The sequence below is a fragment of the Pseudophryne corroboree genome, chromosome 8 (genome assembly GCF_028390025.1).
Source record: "Pseudophryne corroboree isolate aPseCor3 chromosome 8, aPseCor3.hap2, whole genome shotgun sequence".
Taxonomy (NCBI): domain Eukaryota; kingdom Metazoa; phylum Chordata; class Amphibia; order Anura; family Myobatrachidae; genus Pseudophryne; species Pseudophryne corroboree.
This window is the reverse complement of record NC_086451.1, coordinates 350061025-350077587: the sequence shown is the minus strand read 5'-3', so window position 1 is coordinate 350077587 and position 16563 is coordinate 350061025. Positions and strand designations below refer to the sequence as shown.

General features: G+C 48.4%; 1 protein-coding gene across 14 annotated transcripts in view; it reads right to left on the bottom strand.

Annotated features, from left to right (window-relative positions):
- MBNL3 (muscleblind like splicing regulator 3) overlaps positions 1-16563 on the bottom strand; it is a 173422-nt gene that overhangs the window by 31307 nt on the left and 125552 nt on the right. For 11 of the 14 annotated variants that reach the window (XM_063937487.1, XM_063937483.1, XM_063937492.1 and 8 more), the window contains one exon: positions 13166-13381. In XM_063937487.1, coding sequence (XP_063793557.1) covers positions 13166-13381 — 216 coding nt within the window. The remainder of the gene's footprint in view (positions 1-13165; positions 13382-16563) is intronic. The other 3 variants (XM_063937485.1, XM_063937491.1, XM_063937493.1) reach the window with 1 other exon arrangement.

Sequence of the window (16563 nt, the reverse complement as noted above, 5' to 3'; positions counted from 1 at the left end):
CAATAACATGACCACCTTCCACGTGAGAAATTTTAATTGTACTGTTTGAAGAGGTTCAAACCAGTGAGATTTCAGGAAACTTAACACCACATTAAGATCCCACGGTGCCACTGGGGGCACAAAGGGGGACTGGATGTGCAGGACTCCTTTCACAAACGTCTGGACTTCTGAGAGAGAAGCCAATTCCCTCTGAAAGAATATAGATAGGGCCGAAATCTGTACCTTAATGGAGCCTAACTTCAGGCCCATATCCACTCCTGTCTGTAGAAAGTGGAGAAACCGGCCCAGATGGAAATCTTCCGTAGGAGCATTCTTGGTTTCACATCCAAGATACATACTTCCTCCAGGTACGGTGATAATGTTTTGCCGTCACCTCCTTCCTAGCCTTTATCAGAGTAGGGATAACTTCCTCAGGAATACCTTTCCCAGCTAGGATTCGGTGTTCAACCGCCATGCCGTCAAATGTAACCGCGGTAAGTCTTGGAACACGCAGGGCCCCTGCTGTAACAGGTCCTCCCTGAGAGGAAGAGGCCACGGATCTTCTGTGAGCATTTCCTGAAGATCTGAGTACCAGGCCCTTCGAGGCCAATCTGGGACAATGAGTATTGTCTGCACTCTTCTTTGTCTTATGATCCTCAATATTTTTGAGATGAGAGGAAGAGGAGGAAATACATAGACCGACTGAAACACCCATGGTGTCACCAGGGCGTCTACTGCTACTGCCTGAGGGTCCCGAGACCTGGCACAATACCTCCGAAGCTTTTTGTTGAGGCGTGATGCCATCATATCTATTTGAGGAATTCCCCAAAGACTTGTTACCTCTGCAAAAACTTCTTGATGAAGTCCCCACTCTCCCGGATGGAGATCGTGTCTGCTGAGGAAATCTGCTTCCCAGTTGTCCACTCCCGGAATGAAGACAGCTGACAGAGCGCTTACGTGATATTCCGCCCAGCGAAGAATCCTGGTGGCTTCCGCCATCGCCACTCTGCTCCTTGTCCCGCCTTGGCGGTTTACATGAGCCACGGTTGTGACGTTGTCTGATTGAATCAGAATCTGTAGGTCGCGAAGAAGATTCTCCGCTAGTCGTAGGCCGTTGTATATGGCCCTCAATTCCAGTATGTTGATGTGTAGACAAGCCTCCTGGCTTGACCATAGTCCCTGAACATTTCTTCCTTGTGTGACTGCTCCCCATCCTCGGAGGTTCGCGTCCGTGGTCACCAGAACCCAGTCTTGAATGCCGAACCTGCGACCCTCTAGAAGGTGAGCACTCTGTAGTCACCACAGGAGAGACACCCTGGCCCTGGGGGGACAGGGTATTTTCTGATGTATTTGTAGATGGGACCCGGACCCCTTGTCCAGAAGGTCCCACTGAAAAGTCCTCGCATGAAAACTGCCGAAGGGGGTGGCCTCATAGGCAGCCACCATTTTCCCCAGAACTCGAGTGCATTGATGAACAGACACTCTTTTTTGTTTTAGCAGGTCTCTGACCATATTCTGGAGATCCTGGGCTTTTTCCAATGGGAGAAAAACCCTTTTCATGCCTAGGAATGATAGCCGAGTCGTTGGAACCAATTGTGACTTTAGCAGATTCAGAATCCAACCGGGCTGTTGTAGCACTTTTACGGAGAGCGACACGCTCTTCAACAACTGGTCTCTCGATCTCGCCTTTATCAACGTCTGAAACTGGTAATGACAGTCCTGTACAGCGAATCTCAGGTACTCCTGATGAGGGGAGTATATGGGGACATGAAAGTATGCATCCTTTATGTCCAGTGACACCATCAAATCCCCCCTTCCAGGCTGGATATTACAGCTCGGAGCGATTCCATCTTGAATTTGAACTTTTTCAAGTACAGGTTTAGGGATTTTAGATTTAAAATGGATCTGACCGAGCCATCCGGCTTCGGGACCACAAACAGGGTTGAATAATACCCTTTTCCCTGTTGGACCAGGGGAACCTTGACCACCACTTGCTGTTGACACAGGTTTTGAATCGCAGCTAACACTACTTCCCTCTCCGAGGGGGGGAAGCTGGCAAGGCCGACTTGAAAAATTGGCGAGGGGGCACCTCTTCGAATTCCAGCTTGTAGCCTTGGGAAACAATTTCCATCACCCAAGGATCCACGCCTGAAAGAATCCAGATCTGGCTGAAAAGTCGAAGGCGCGCCCCCTTTGGTGCGGACTCCCTTAGGGGAGCCCCAGCGTCATGCGGTGGATTTTGTAGAAGCCGGGGAGGACTTCTGCTCCTGGGAACTAGCCGAAGCAGCTGTTCTCTTTCCTCTACCCTTACCTCTGGTAAGGAAGGAGGAGCCCCGACCTCTTCTGGACTTAAGCGACCGAAAGGACTGCATCTGATACTGTGGAGTTTTCTTTTGCTGTGGGGGAACAAAAGGTAAAAATTTAGATTTACCCGCGGTAGCTGTTGAAACCAGGTCCGCGAGCCCCTCCCCAAACAACACTTCACCTTTGTAAGGTAAAACCTCCATATGCTTCTTCGAGACTGCATCACCCGTCCATTGGTGGGTCCATAGAGCTCGTCTCACAGAAATAGCCATGGCATTGGCTCTGGAACCCAGCAGCCCAACGTCTCTTTGTGCGTCCCTCATATATAAGACTGCGTCTTTAATGTGGGCTAAGGTTAATAAAATGGTATCCCTGTCTAGGGTATCAAGGTCAGTTGACAAGGTATCTGTCCATGCTGCAACTGCGCTACATACCCCCGCCGATGCTATTGCCGGTCTGATCAAAGCACCCGTATGCGCATAAATAGACTTTAAAGTAGTCTCCTGTCTGTGATCAGCAGGATCCTTGAGGGCTACTGTGTCCGGAGATGGCAGCGCCACCTTCTTGGACAGGCGCGTTAAAGCCTTGTCCACCTTGGGAGAGGATTCCCAACGTACCCTGTCCTGTGCAGGGAAAGGATACGCCATAAGAACCCTTTTGGGAATCTGCAGTTTTTTATCTGGAGTTTCCCAAGCTTTTTCAAATAACTCGTTAAGCTCATGAGATGGGGGAAAGGTTACCTCAGGTTTCTTTTCCTTATACATGCGCACCCTCGTATCAGGGACAGAGGGGTCATCAGTGATATGCAAAACATCTTTTATTGCAATAATCATACACTGAATACTTTTTAGCCACCCTTGGGTGTAATTTTGCATCATCGTAGTCGACACTGTAGTCAGAATCCGTGTCGGTACCAGTGTCCACTATTTGGGATAGGGGACGTTTTTGAAACCCAGAAGGGCCCTGTGACCCAGTCCAATCCGTGGATTGACAACCTGCTTTCTCCCTGGACTTTGCTTTGTCCAGTCTTTTATGTAATGAGGCTACATTCGCATTTAACATATGCCACATGTCCATCCAATCATGAGTCGGCGTTGCCGACGGAGACACACAACACATCTGCTCCACCTCCTCCTTGGACGAGCCTTCCGCTTCAGACATGCCGACACGCACGTACCGACACCCCCACACACACAGGGATACAGTATATCTATAAGGGGACAATTCCCCAACAAGGCCCTTTGGGGAGACAGAGAGAGAGTATGCCAGCACACACCCAGCGCCAAACTGACGCTGGAATAACCCAGATAGCTCTTTTTATATATATAATCAATGTTATACACTCACTGCGCCTAAACATGCCCTCCCCCCTCTTTTCAGCCCTCTGTCACCGAGTTCAGCAGGGGAGAGTCCGGGGAGCCAGCTTCTCTGCAGCGTTCTGTGGAGAAAATGGCACTGTTAGTGCTGAGGGATCAAGCTCTGCCCCCTCCAGCGGCGGGCTTCGGTCCCGCTTCAATATACAAAAAATGGCGGGGGATCTCTTCATTTACTGCCTCCGCAGCCTAATGTACCCGTTTTTGCCAGACCAGAGGTTTATTGCTGCCCAGGGCGCCCCCCCTGCGCCCTGCACCCATCAGTGCCCGTTCTGTGTGTGTAGCGTGAGGGAGCAATGGCGCGCAGCTTACCTCAGTGAAGATCTGAAGTCTTCTGCCGCCTTGAAGTCTTCTTTTCTTCTTATACTCACCCGGCTTCTATCTTCCGGCTCTGCGAGGAGGACGGCGGCGCGGCTCTGGGACGAACGGCGGGGTGAGACCTGCGTTCAGACTCCCTCTGGAGCTAATGGTGTCCAGTAGCCTAAGAAGCAGAGCCTATCATTTAAGTAGGTCTGCTTCTCTCTCCTCAGTCCCAAGATGCAGGGAGCCTGTTGCCAGCAGTGCTCCCTGAAAATAAAAAACCTAACAAAATTCTTTTTCAGAGAAACTCTGGAGAGCTCCTCTGTAATGCACCCTATCTCCTCTGGGCACAAAATCTAACTGAGGTCTGGAGGAGGGGCATAGAGGGAGGAGCCAGTGCACACCCATACTAAAAGTTCTTTATAGTGCCCATGTCTCCTGCGGAGCCCGTCTATACCCCATGGTCCTTACGGAGTCCCCAGCATCCTCTAGGACGTAAGAGAAATCAAAACATATTCAACTTTTATAGCAAAATAAAATATTTGTCTAAACCAATCAATATTCATAGGAATGCAGTTGCCAGGTAGAGAAAGTACAGAGAGGGCGTTGACAGAACTGCGGTTTATGGGGGTCATTCCGAGTTGATCGCTCTCTAGTAGTTTTTAGCAGCCGTGAAAACGCTATGCCGCCTCCCACTGGGAGTGTATTTTAGCTTAGCAGAAGTGTGAACGAAAGGATCGCAGAGCGGCTACAATTTTTTTTTTTGTGCAGTTTCAGAGTAGCTCAAAACCTACTCAGCGCTTGCGATCACTTCAGATTGTTCAGTTCCTGTTTTGACATCACAAACACACCCTGCATTCGCCCAGCCACGCCTGCGTTTTTTCTGCCACGCCTGCGTTTTTCCGAATACTCCCTGAAAACGGTCATTTGACACCCAGAAACGTCCACTTCATGTCAATCACTCTGCGGCCACCAGTGCGACTGAAAAGCTTTGCTAGACCCTGTGTGAAACCACATAGTTTGTTGTAAAAGTACGTCGTATTGCACCGCATACGCATGCGCAGAAGTGCCGTTTTTTTGCCTCATCGCTGCACAGCGAACGAATGCAGCTAGTGATCAACTCGGAAGCATCTCTTTTGCTACTAGCACAGAGTTGATGTAAGTGCTCTCTTTTGATGATTGCAGGTATATAAATAGGGAGTCCTATTGGTTGGGGAAATAAGAAAAAAGTATTGTACTCAAGTGTGTAGCTACCATAGGTGCAGGGAGTGCAGCTGCTATTGGGCCCAAAGCTAAAAGGGGCCCACCTTCCCTGTCACATGTGTTTTTATATATGTTTTCACCATTCTCTAATACAGTTCATAGGGGCCTTACAAATGTTAGGGCCTGTAATAAATGTATTATGTTTCTGAACCTGCTCATTGTAATGTGGTATAAAATGAACTGGATAACACTATAATGCTGCATAATATATACTGGGGCACTGTAATATAACACAGTATGAATTAGATGCACTATAGTGTGGCATAATATGAACTGGGGATACTCTAATGTGGCATAATGTGTACTTACAGCCCTACAATGTGACATAATATGAACTAGGGCACTACTATGGGGCAAAATAGTAACTAGGGCACAACATTAACAACTGCTGTGGAGAGGTGTCTCTCTAGAAGCACTGGGACAGTGTTACTATGGGGCCCATAAAGTTCTGGCTACGCCCCTGATTGTACTGTCTTACAACTTTGAACAAATCTACAAATAAATGACACTTGTTGTAGGAAGAGTTGCAGGAGATGCATGTCAGTGTATTACAGTGCACTATTCACCACCACGTAAGGCAGGCAGCCATCTTGTGGCTAAAACAGTGGTCACAATAATGGAGCTTATCAATTTACTATGGTACAGCCATTATGTTTCAGTAAGCTATAGTGATGTTCCTGATTATAAAATAGATCAGTTTGAATGCACCAAACAACCAAGTAGCAGAACTACAGTGTCTCTCTCTTCAACCCTGGCCTTTTCTGACTCTTATTATCAGAATTCTAGGAGAGAAACTGAAAAGTTCTATATGAACGTAGCAGGATGCACATTTATGTCACATTCTGCCTCTCCACGGCCTAGGCACACTTCTAAGTTACATCTCAAGAGTACTAAGTACCACAGGCGTATTTATAATGGGTGCAGGGTGCTTGGTAGCCATTGGTGGTCCAGCAGGGCCCACACTGCACACTCTGCATCCATCCACTGCTTCCCAGTTGTCCACACCCGGAATGAACACTGCTGACAGTGCGCTTACATGATTCTCCGCCCAGCGAAGAATCCTGGTAGCTTCCGCCATTGCCGCTCTGCTCCTTGTGTCGCCTCGGCGATTTACATGAGCCACTGCGGTGATGTTGTCTGACTGGATCAGAACTGGTTGGTCGCGAAGTAAGGCCTCCGCTTGACGTAGGGCGTTGTATATGGCCCTTAGTTCCAGGATGTTGATGTGCAGACAAGTCTCTTGACTTGACCAAAGACCCTGGAAATTTCTTCCCTGTGTGACTGCTCCCCAACCTCGGAGGCTTGCGTCCGTGGTCACCAGGATCCAATCCTGAATGCCGAATCTGCGGCCCTCGAGAAGGTGAGCACTCTGCAGCCACCACAGGAGCGACACCCTGGCCCTGGGGGACAGGGTGATCAACCGATGCATCTGTAGATGTGATCCGGACCACTTGTCCAACAGATCCCATTGGAAAGTCCTCGCATGGAACCTGCCGAAGGGAATGGCCTCGTATGAGGCCACCATCTTTCCCAGGACTCGAGTGCAATGATGCACGGACACCTGTCTTGATTTCAAAAGATTCCTGACCAGAGTCATAAGTTCATGGGCTTTTTCTATCGGAAGAAAGTTCATGGGCTTTTTCTATCGGAAGATAAACCCTTTTCTGGGTCGTGTCCAGAATCATGCCCAAGAAAGGCAGACGAGTCGTAGGAACCAACTGCGACTTTGGGATATTGAGAATCCAGCCGTGTTGTTGTAACACTTTCAGTGAAAGAGATACGCTGTTCAGCAACTGCTCTCTTGATCTCGCTTTTATGAGGAGGTCGTCCAAGTACGGGATAATTGTGACACCCTGCTTGCGCAGGAGCACCATCATTTCCGCCATTACCTTGGTGAAAATCCTCGGAGCCGTTGAGAGACCAAGCGGCAACGTCTGAAATTGGTAATGACAGTCCTGTACCGCAAATCTTAGGTACGCCTGATGAGGTGGATAAATGGGGACATGAAGGTACGCATCCTTTATGTCCAGTGACACCATAAAATCCCCCCCCCAGGCTGGCGATGGCCGCACTTAGCGATTCCATCTTGAACTTGAACCTCTTCAAGTATAGGTTCAGAGATTTTAAATTCAATATGGGTCTGACCGAACCGTCCGGTTTCGGAACCACAAACATGGTCGAATAATAACCCATTCCCTGTTGAAGGAGGGGAACCTCGACCACCACCTGCTGAAGATACAATTTTTGTATTGCATTTAACACTATCTCTCTCTCTAGGGGGGAAGACAGTAGGGCCGATTTGAAAAACCGGCGAGGAGGCACCTCTTCGAATTCCAGCTTGTAACCCTGAGACACAATTTCTATTGCCCAGGGATCCACCTGGGAGTGAATCCACATGTGGCTGAAATTCCGAAGACGCGCCCCCACTGGCCCCGACTCCGCCAGTGGAGCCCCAGCGTCATGCGGTGGATTTTGCAGAGGCCAGGGAGGACTTCTGTTCCTGGGAACTAGCTGTATTGTGCAGCTTCTTTCCTCTGCCCCTCCCTCTGGCAAGAAAGGACGCACCTCGGACTTTCTTGTTTCTTTGTGAACGAAAGGACTGCATTTGATAATGCGGTGCTCTCTTAGGCTGTGAGGGAACATAAGGCAAAAAATTTGACTTTCCAGCCGTAGCTGTGGAGACCAGGTCCGAGAGACCTTCACCGAATAATTCCTCACCCCTGTAAGGTAAAACCTCCATATGTCGTTTAGAGTCGGCATCACCTGTCCATTGCCGAGTCCACAGGACCCTTCTGGCAGAAATCGACATAGCGTTTATTCTAGAACCCAGCAGACTAATGTCTCTTTGAGCATCTCTCATATAAAGGACAGCGTCTTTAATATGCCCCAGGGTCAATAAAACAGTATCCCTATCTAGGGTATCAAACTCCTTTGATAAGGTATCAGTCCATGCCGCTACTGCACTACACACCCAGGCCGACGTGATTGCCGGTCTAAGCAAGGTACCTGATTGTATATAAATGGACTTCAGGGTACCCTCCTGTTTGCGATCAGCAGCATCCTTGAGGGTAGCCGTATCCTGGGACGGCAGGGCTACCTTTTTGGATAAGCGTGTTAAAGCTTTGTCCACCCTAGGGGAGGATTCCCATCGTAACCTGTCCGTTGGCGGGAAAGGATACGCCATAAGAATCCGTTTGGAAAAATGCAGTTTTTTATCTGGAGATTCCCAAGCTTTTTCACATAACTCATTCAGTTCGTGTGAGGGCGGAAAAGTTACCTCAGGTTTCTTTCCCTTATACATATAAACCCTTGTGTCAGGGACAGGGGTTTCCTCTGTGATGTGCAAAACTTCCTTAATTGCTATAATCATATATCGGAGTGATTTAGCCAACTTTGGCTGTAACTTTGCATCATCGTAATCGACACTGAAGTCAGAAACCATGTCGGTATCTGTGTCAACAATTTGGGATAGTGGGCGCTTATGAGACCCCGACGGTCCCTGTGACATAGGATCAGGCAAGGGTTGAAACCCTGCCTGTCCCAATGCATCAGCCTTGTCTAATCTTTTATGCAAGGAATTTACATTATCATTTAAAACCTTCCACATATCCATCCAATCAGGTGTCGGCGCCGTCGGCGGAGCCTTTCTGAAGACAGTTCCCCCACGAGGCCCTTTGGAGAGACAGAGAGAGAGTATGCCAGCACACACCCCAGCGCTATATAACCCAGGAATAACACAGTAACTTAATGTTAACCCAGTAGCTGCTGTTTATATACTTTTTTGCGCCTAATTATGTGCCCCCCCCTCTCTTTTCAACCCTCTTCTACCGTGTATCAGCAGGGGAGAGCCTGGGGTGCTTCCTCTCAGCGTGCTGTGGAGAAAAAATGGCGCTGGTGAGTGCTGAGGGAGAAGCCCCGCCCCCTCGGCGGCGGGCTTCTGTCCCGCTTAAATTTTATTTCTTTGGCGGGGGCTCCTACATATATACAGTGCCCAGCTGTATATATGTGTTCATTTGCCAGAATGAGGTCCCAAATGCTGCCCAGGGCGCCCCCCCCCCCCCCCTGCGCCCTGCACCCTAACAGTGACCGGAGTATGTGTAGGTGTGTGGCGCAATGGCGCACAGCTGCAGTGCTGTGCGTTACCTCCAGTGAAGATCACAAAGTCTTCTGCCACCTGTGAAGTCTTCTTGCTTCTCATACTCACCCGGCTTCAGTCTTCCGGCTCTGCGAGGGGGACGGCGGCGCGGCTCTGGGACGGACGGCGAGGGTGAGATCCTGCGTACCGATCCCTCTGGAGCTAATGGTGTCCAGTAGCCTAAGAAGCAGGACCTAGCTTCAGAGAGTAGGGCTGCTTCTCTCCCCTCAGTCCCACGATGCAGGGAGTCTGTTGCCAGCAGAGCTCCCTTAAAATAAAAAACCTCACAAAAAAAAAACTTTCTATCAGCAAACTCAGGAGAGCTCACTGAAAAGCACCCAGCTCCTCTGGGCACAGAATCAAACTGAGGTCTGGAGGAGGGGCAGAGAGGGAGGAGTCAGTGCACACCAGGAACTAAATTCTTTCTTAAAGTGCCCATGTCTCCTGCGGAGCCCGTCTCTCCCCATGGTCCTTACGGAGTCCCCAGCATCCTCTAGGACGTTAGAGAAATAAACGATAAAAGCATGGGGCTTCTGTCATCGGCTAAGAATCTCCTTTTCCAGGTTTCCAGATTGCACATGCAAATGCTCCCGAGACCCCCCCTCTTATACAAGCCTAATATTTCGTGCCCCTGGACTGCACGAGCTGGCTCCTGAGAATCCCCATGATGCACCGTTAGGGATGTAGCCTTTGTTCTATATACAAATAGCCACTGCTCAATTAGGCAGGGCCGGATTATCAATGGTCCTCCCATCAAAATAGGCCCACGGCTGCCGCCCACAGTGCTGCTGGACACAGGAATAAAATGTTTTCCTGTTGCTGCCTGGCTATCTGCAGCCACCCGAGACCTGCCCACTGAAAACACAACCCCCTGCCAGCTCGCCCATCGGTGTTTCAAATGCCACCTGATATAATACTGGCATGGCGAGGCAGTGGAAGGCTTTATATGCCCTGCCATGTGACATTACACTGCGTGACGTCAAACAAGCACCGTCTGACCATCATGTCCAACAGCAGCTAAGCTCAGCTCCATGAAAGCAGCCCGGGTCATCATGACTGAGCTGTCTGGCTGCTGCTTCTGATTGGGAACGTGATGTCCCTTAGCCTGATCCTCAGTGTAGTGAGTGATGTACGCTGCCCCTGTGTATGCAGTGCCATTATATACCCGTGCTTCGCTACGAAATTTAAAGAATAATGCCAATCTTTCTCAGGCCGCACCTCTGGGCTTCCCCGGAGTGATGCTGTCAAAATACTGGTGCTGAGGAGAATAATCCGCCTCCTTCTGTGCCCCGTCCTGCCTCTGATGCTGCCCTGCTCAGTGCTGTAAATGCTGGGATGACAGGCCAAGCTCTGCCCGCTGTATGTTTAATATGTTAGGTTTGCAGGCTTACTGTATGTCAAAGGGCCCTAGGTCTTCTTGCTTAGCTTTCACACTAAAGTATGCCTCTGCCCCCACCCATGTGTGCCTCTGCCCCTACCCGTGTGTGAATCTGCCATTACCCATAGGTGCCTCTGCTTCTACCCGTATGCCTATGCCCCTACCCATGTGTACTTCTGCCCCTATCCGTGTGTGCCTCTATTCTTACCTGTGGGTGCCTCTGCCCCTACCTGTGGGTGCCTCTATCCTTACCTGTGGGTGCCTCTGCTCCTACCCTCTGCCCCTACCTGTGTGTGCCTCTGTCCCTACCTGTGTGTGCCTGTATCCTTACCTGTGGATGCCTCTGCCCCTACTCGTGTGTGCCTCTGCCCCTACCCGTGTGTGCCTCTGCCGCTCCCGTGTGTGCCTCTGCCCCTACCCATGTGTGCCTCTATCCTTACCTGTGGGTTCCTCTGACCCTACCCGTGTCTGCCTCTGCCCCTACGCATGGGTGCCTCTATCCTTTCCTGTGGGTGCCACTGCTCCTACCCATGGGTGACTCTGCCCTGACACGTGGGTGCCTCTTCCCTACCCATGTGTGCCTCTGTGTAAATTGTTCCAGGCCTTCCAGAGTTATGCCGAAAACTATGGATTTTTACATGTCACCCCCTTCCCACCCCCATCCCTAGGGGTGCTAGGGGTGTCTTACCCCCACAGTATTTTTGTCCAGATTGTAAGTCATGTGTACCAAGTTTGATGTAAATTGCTCCAGGCATTCCAGAGTTATGCCGGGATCGGCAGGATCCCGGGATTTAGGCCAAACATAGGCCGGGATTCAATCCCGGGATTGGAAGCTCCAATCCCGGGAAAGTGGGATCAGGCGGGCCATTAAAGCTGGGCAGCATTGAGCGTGCTGTCCGGCTCCCTCCTCCCGGCTTCCCCTGCTCAGCATGACCTCTGACTGTGAGGTCACGCTGCGCAGTCACCAATTGCTGAGCCCGATAGTATGGCGGCTGTCACCCGCCACCTCCTCCCGGCTCCCCCTGCATCACCGCGGCTGAATGCAGAGGTGGGGGATGGGTGGACACAGTGGAAAGCCAAATCCCGGGATTGACCATTTTTCAATCCCGATACCCGGGATTGAAAAAATTGCCCGGGATTTGCCTCCCTACCGAAAACTATGGATTTCTACATGTCACCCCCTTCCCACCCCCACCTCTAAGGATGCTAGGGGTGCCTTACCCCCAAATTATTTCTTTCCAGATTGTAAGGCATATGTGTACCAAGTTTGGTGTAAATTGCTCCAGGCATTCTGGAGTTATGCTGGAACATACACACATACGTCTATATATATATATATATATATATATATATATATATATATATATATATATATATATATACACACACACACACACACACACACTAGCATAATGGACCTGGGTAACCTCAGTCTTCACCGCCCGCGTACCGCCCTCTGCTGTGGCTGGCCTCACCCCTGTCTCTGCTGTTCTGACCCCCAATCGCTTAGGCTTCCACTGCATATGCATTTAGGAGACAAGGCAGACCTCACAAAATTATTATGTGTGTGTTTATATCTTTAAAATAATCCATCACTCGTCTACAACCACCTGGGGAAATACTCATGTATCCCCCGCAGCGGGGGTGCCTATGACACGATTTGCCTAATCGTGATCCCGCCCCCTGCCCCACTATGCCGGTAATCTCGGCATAGTGTAGCGGGGACGGGGCCACGATGGTGCAGTCTCATTCCCACTCCCCCTGCTCCTCCCAGTTACGCCTCCCAGATGAGGCAGCCAGAATGTTGGTATCTATGCTATGTAACCACAAACACATATGTGTTTATGTGCGTGTATATATGTAAGTGCGTGTATACACCCCCATCCATCACTAGCCAATCCCCGGGGTACTGGTCATACCCCCTGTGGTGACACACAATAGGCTCTTTTCATCATTTCAGCTCTAGGCCCATGTGGACAGTAATCTGATACTGCAATTAGGGTACTAAGAAGCTCTGATGCAGTGATGACTGGTGTGGCACCCCCAACAATTGGTGCCCCTAGGCATGCACCTCCAGTGTCTAGATGAGAAATCCAGCACTGGTTAAAGTGAAAGGGGTGTATTTCCAGTATGTGGATTACATAGCGTAATGAAAGTGTCATGGTCTCACTTTAAAACCCATTATTAAATGTCCTAACTCTTCGCTAGAGGAGACTTGATCAGAAAAAAACAAGCACTACAAAACTGACAGGTTCTAATACTAATAAAACACATCAGAGTGAGTGTGACAAATGTATTTTCTGGCCAGACCTACAGTCACTCGCAGAACAAATAGTTCTGTAATTGATCATTTCAATTATTACTTTTAGTCTGTCTGAGGATAAGAAGCCCTTCAAGCCAATTTTACATGCATGAGACCATTCTGTCACATACCTCCAGTTTGTCTGTGCGCACCAGTTTCTGACCAGCAGAGCCAGGTACTGTAACAGCCGGATTTCCAGAAACCAGGACAGGGGTATTTGGTAAAAGCTCTGCAGGAACCAGACCCATTCCTGGAGAGACATGACTCAGGTATGGGCTAAAAGCCATTGATGGGCTTGTTGCAAGGGATTGGGTCACAGGGAAAGGGGTCTGCGGAAAGAAACAAGACTGCATTATTCCATAATCATACTGCTCACCATACCATGGTAAACTTCATTACAATCAATGGAAACAGAGTATTCCTTTTCTTTTTATCAGTATATTATACACATTAATATAAGAATTAAAACCTTATAATCATGAAATGGTTTTGTCAGGCTAATGTGGTAAAACACTGATATTCAACAAAAAACTACATAACATCTGCAAACAGAAATCAGTAATATCAGGGTAGCAGCTGCATAAAAAAAGTACACCAGTCGGGGTTCATGGGCCTGAATTCAGTCGTTTTGCCTTGCCTAGTGTCAGAGAGGGCTCCAGCCTTCAGGCTGTGACAGTTTTATTAAATGCAGGTGTGACTTTTGTTTTAATGTTTTGGTGTCCAGCTCGCAGATACACCTATGCACTCCACACATTGGGCCTAATTCATACCTGATCGTAGCCGTACAAAATTTTGCACAGCTTCGATCAGTATCACAGACATGCGGGCGGACGCCCAGCACAGGGCTAGTCCGCCCTGCATGTCTGGCCCTTCCTTCGCCGCACAGGTACCTGAAGAGTAGCTACCTACCAGCGCAGCTGCCGCAGCCTGCCCCCTGCATGGTCCGGGCGCATCTGCGTTGCCCGGACTGCACCCCCAAAACGGCGGCCAAACGCCGCCGGCCTGCCCCCCCCCCAACCCCCGCCCAGCATACGTCTCTGCCTGTCAATCAGGAAGAGGCGATCGCAGGGCTGAGATGACCATCGGCTCTCTGGCATGCGCCAGCGCACTGCGGTGCCGGCGCATGCGCAAATCAGACCTGATCGCCCGCCGTGCAAAAACGCACAGCAGCGATCAGGTCTGAATTAGGCCCATTGTGCCAGAATTACCAACCCATGCCTGGTTACAGAATTATCTGGCCATGCTAATGTGAACTTTGATGTGAAACCTACTGAACCGCAAGTGCTTTAGGGATAATAAAGCATTTGATTCACAACACCTTAAATATCAGTGTAGAACTGCTGCAATGAAATGCCATATTTGTAACTATAAAGACCTTCTGCAAATATACCTACTGTACCCCCATGATGAAACTGAGCCTCCATGATAGAAGACCACAAGTGGAAAGTAAGCTCCTGCCACATTAGTCTGTAGCTTTGAAATACTTTCAAATGGCCAGACTGATATCTGTTGGCACTGGGGTGAAGCTTAGATGATGCCACAGGAAGTGTCCCCTATAGAATATGATCTGCTGCACACAGAGTCGTTGAGATTTGAACGGGGCCCAGGTACGTGGGCGAGCAAATCTGGAAGCATAGCCATGCTTGTGCCACGACATGCAACGGGAGATATTTGTTTCCCTCATGAGTGCTGCAAAGGGGGACTATGGCCCACGCAGCCCCTGCCAGGTTACTCAGTATCCTCCCCCTCGGCTCACCCGGTTTATTAATCCCAATCCTTCATTTTATCTGGAATCCAAATAGTTATTTACTCTCACACTTTACATGAGATTGAGATTGGGGAGAGGTTGGTTCAGGGGAAATTTTAAGAAATATTTCTTTACAGAAAGGTTAGTGGACAAGTGGAATAGTCTCCCATCAAAGGTGGTAGAGGCTAACATAGTAGAGCAATTTAAACATGCATGGGATACACATAGGGAAATTCTTACAAAGAAATAAGGATCAAATAGGGTTTGAGGTAACAATATGGTTAAAAAAAGGGCAGCCTAGATGGGCAAAGTTGTTCTTATCTGCTGTCAAATACGATGTTATTATATATATAAAATCATGTTATTAGTATAATATACAGTACATATTACAGTGTATATGTGTGTATACCACACCTCACTCAGCGCAGGTAAAATCTTATCATGGATACATGTCAAGGCTCTAGGAAGCAAAACTGAATGAGTTTAGGACTCGGTGCTTAAAGCTTAACCTAGTAAAAGGTGAAAGTATAACCACCAAAACCCTATCTGAAGACACAAGATCTGGTCAATGGTGCCGCTTTTCCAGGAGTCCCGTCTACAGCCCACACAAAATCCAGGCTAAGATTTTTGCTGGTTCTGTTGTGCTCCAGTAAAAAAACAGGGTGTAAATAGCTTCCCTTGGCACTAACAATTTAAAGTTGCCCTAATATTAAGGGCAAAGCGCAGCCTATTTTGCACTTAATATTAGTGCAGTTAGAAATTTTGTGATCAAATCCACTGAAAAGTAGTAAATCTAGCCCAAAGGGCCAAATGTAATAGAGCGAGAGTTTCAGAAACTGAGAGATTTGGTAAGGTTTTGCAGTTTTTTTTAAAGTGGCAATCATTTACACAGCAAGATCAACCTGGTTTTGCAGTGTAAATAATTGCCACTTAAAAAAAAACCTGAAAAACCTTACCAAATCTCTCACTTTCTGAGACTCTCACTCTGTCACATTTGGCCCATAGTCTTGAGGACAAATAGCTGAAATCTACATTTGGACCCTCATTGTATATACAGTATGTTCAGGGGTGTAGCCAGAAGTTAATGGGCCCCATAGCAACATTTTGAAGGGCCCCTGTCCCAATGCTTCAAGAGAGACACCTCTCCACAGCAGTTGTTAATTTTATGTCCCATAATAGTGCCCTAGTTCATTTTCTGAACCATAGTAGAGCCTTATTTACTGTTATGCCCCATAGTAGTGCCCTAGTATATTTTATGAACCACAGTAGTGCTCTAATTCACATTCTAGGGCTGCCAGTACACATTATGCAACACAGTATCCCTAATTCACATTATGATACAGTTTATATTATTCCACACTATAGTGCCTCCACTTTATATTGTGCCACATTACAGTGCTTTAGTTTATATTATGTAACAGTATAATACATTCCAGTTCATTTTATACTACATTACAATGAGCAGATCCAGGGGACCAATATAACTAGATATATTGTAGCCCCCAAGGTAAAAGTTTGTAAGTGCCCCTGTGTATCTACAAATGGTGAAAAATGTATACTGTATAACACATGTAATTTTGACAGGGAAGGTGGGCCCCATAAGGTCTGGGCCCCATAGCAGCTGCACTACCTGCACCTATGGTAGCTACGCCCTTGCGTATGTTATACCTAGAGGTGTGATGGGTAAAAAGGACTACAATATATTTAGCTTTTGTTTTTACCTTCATAAAAGCTTTTCCTTTACGGTAATGAATATGATCTTGGAAAAAAATCCCTTTTGCA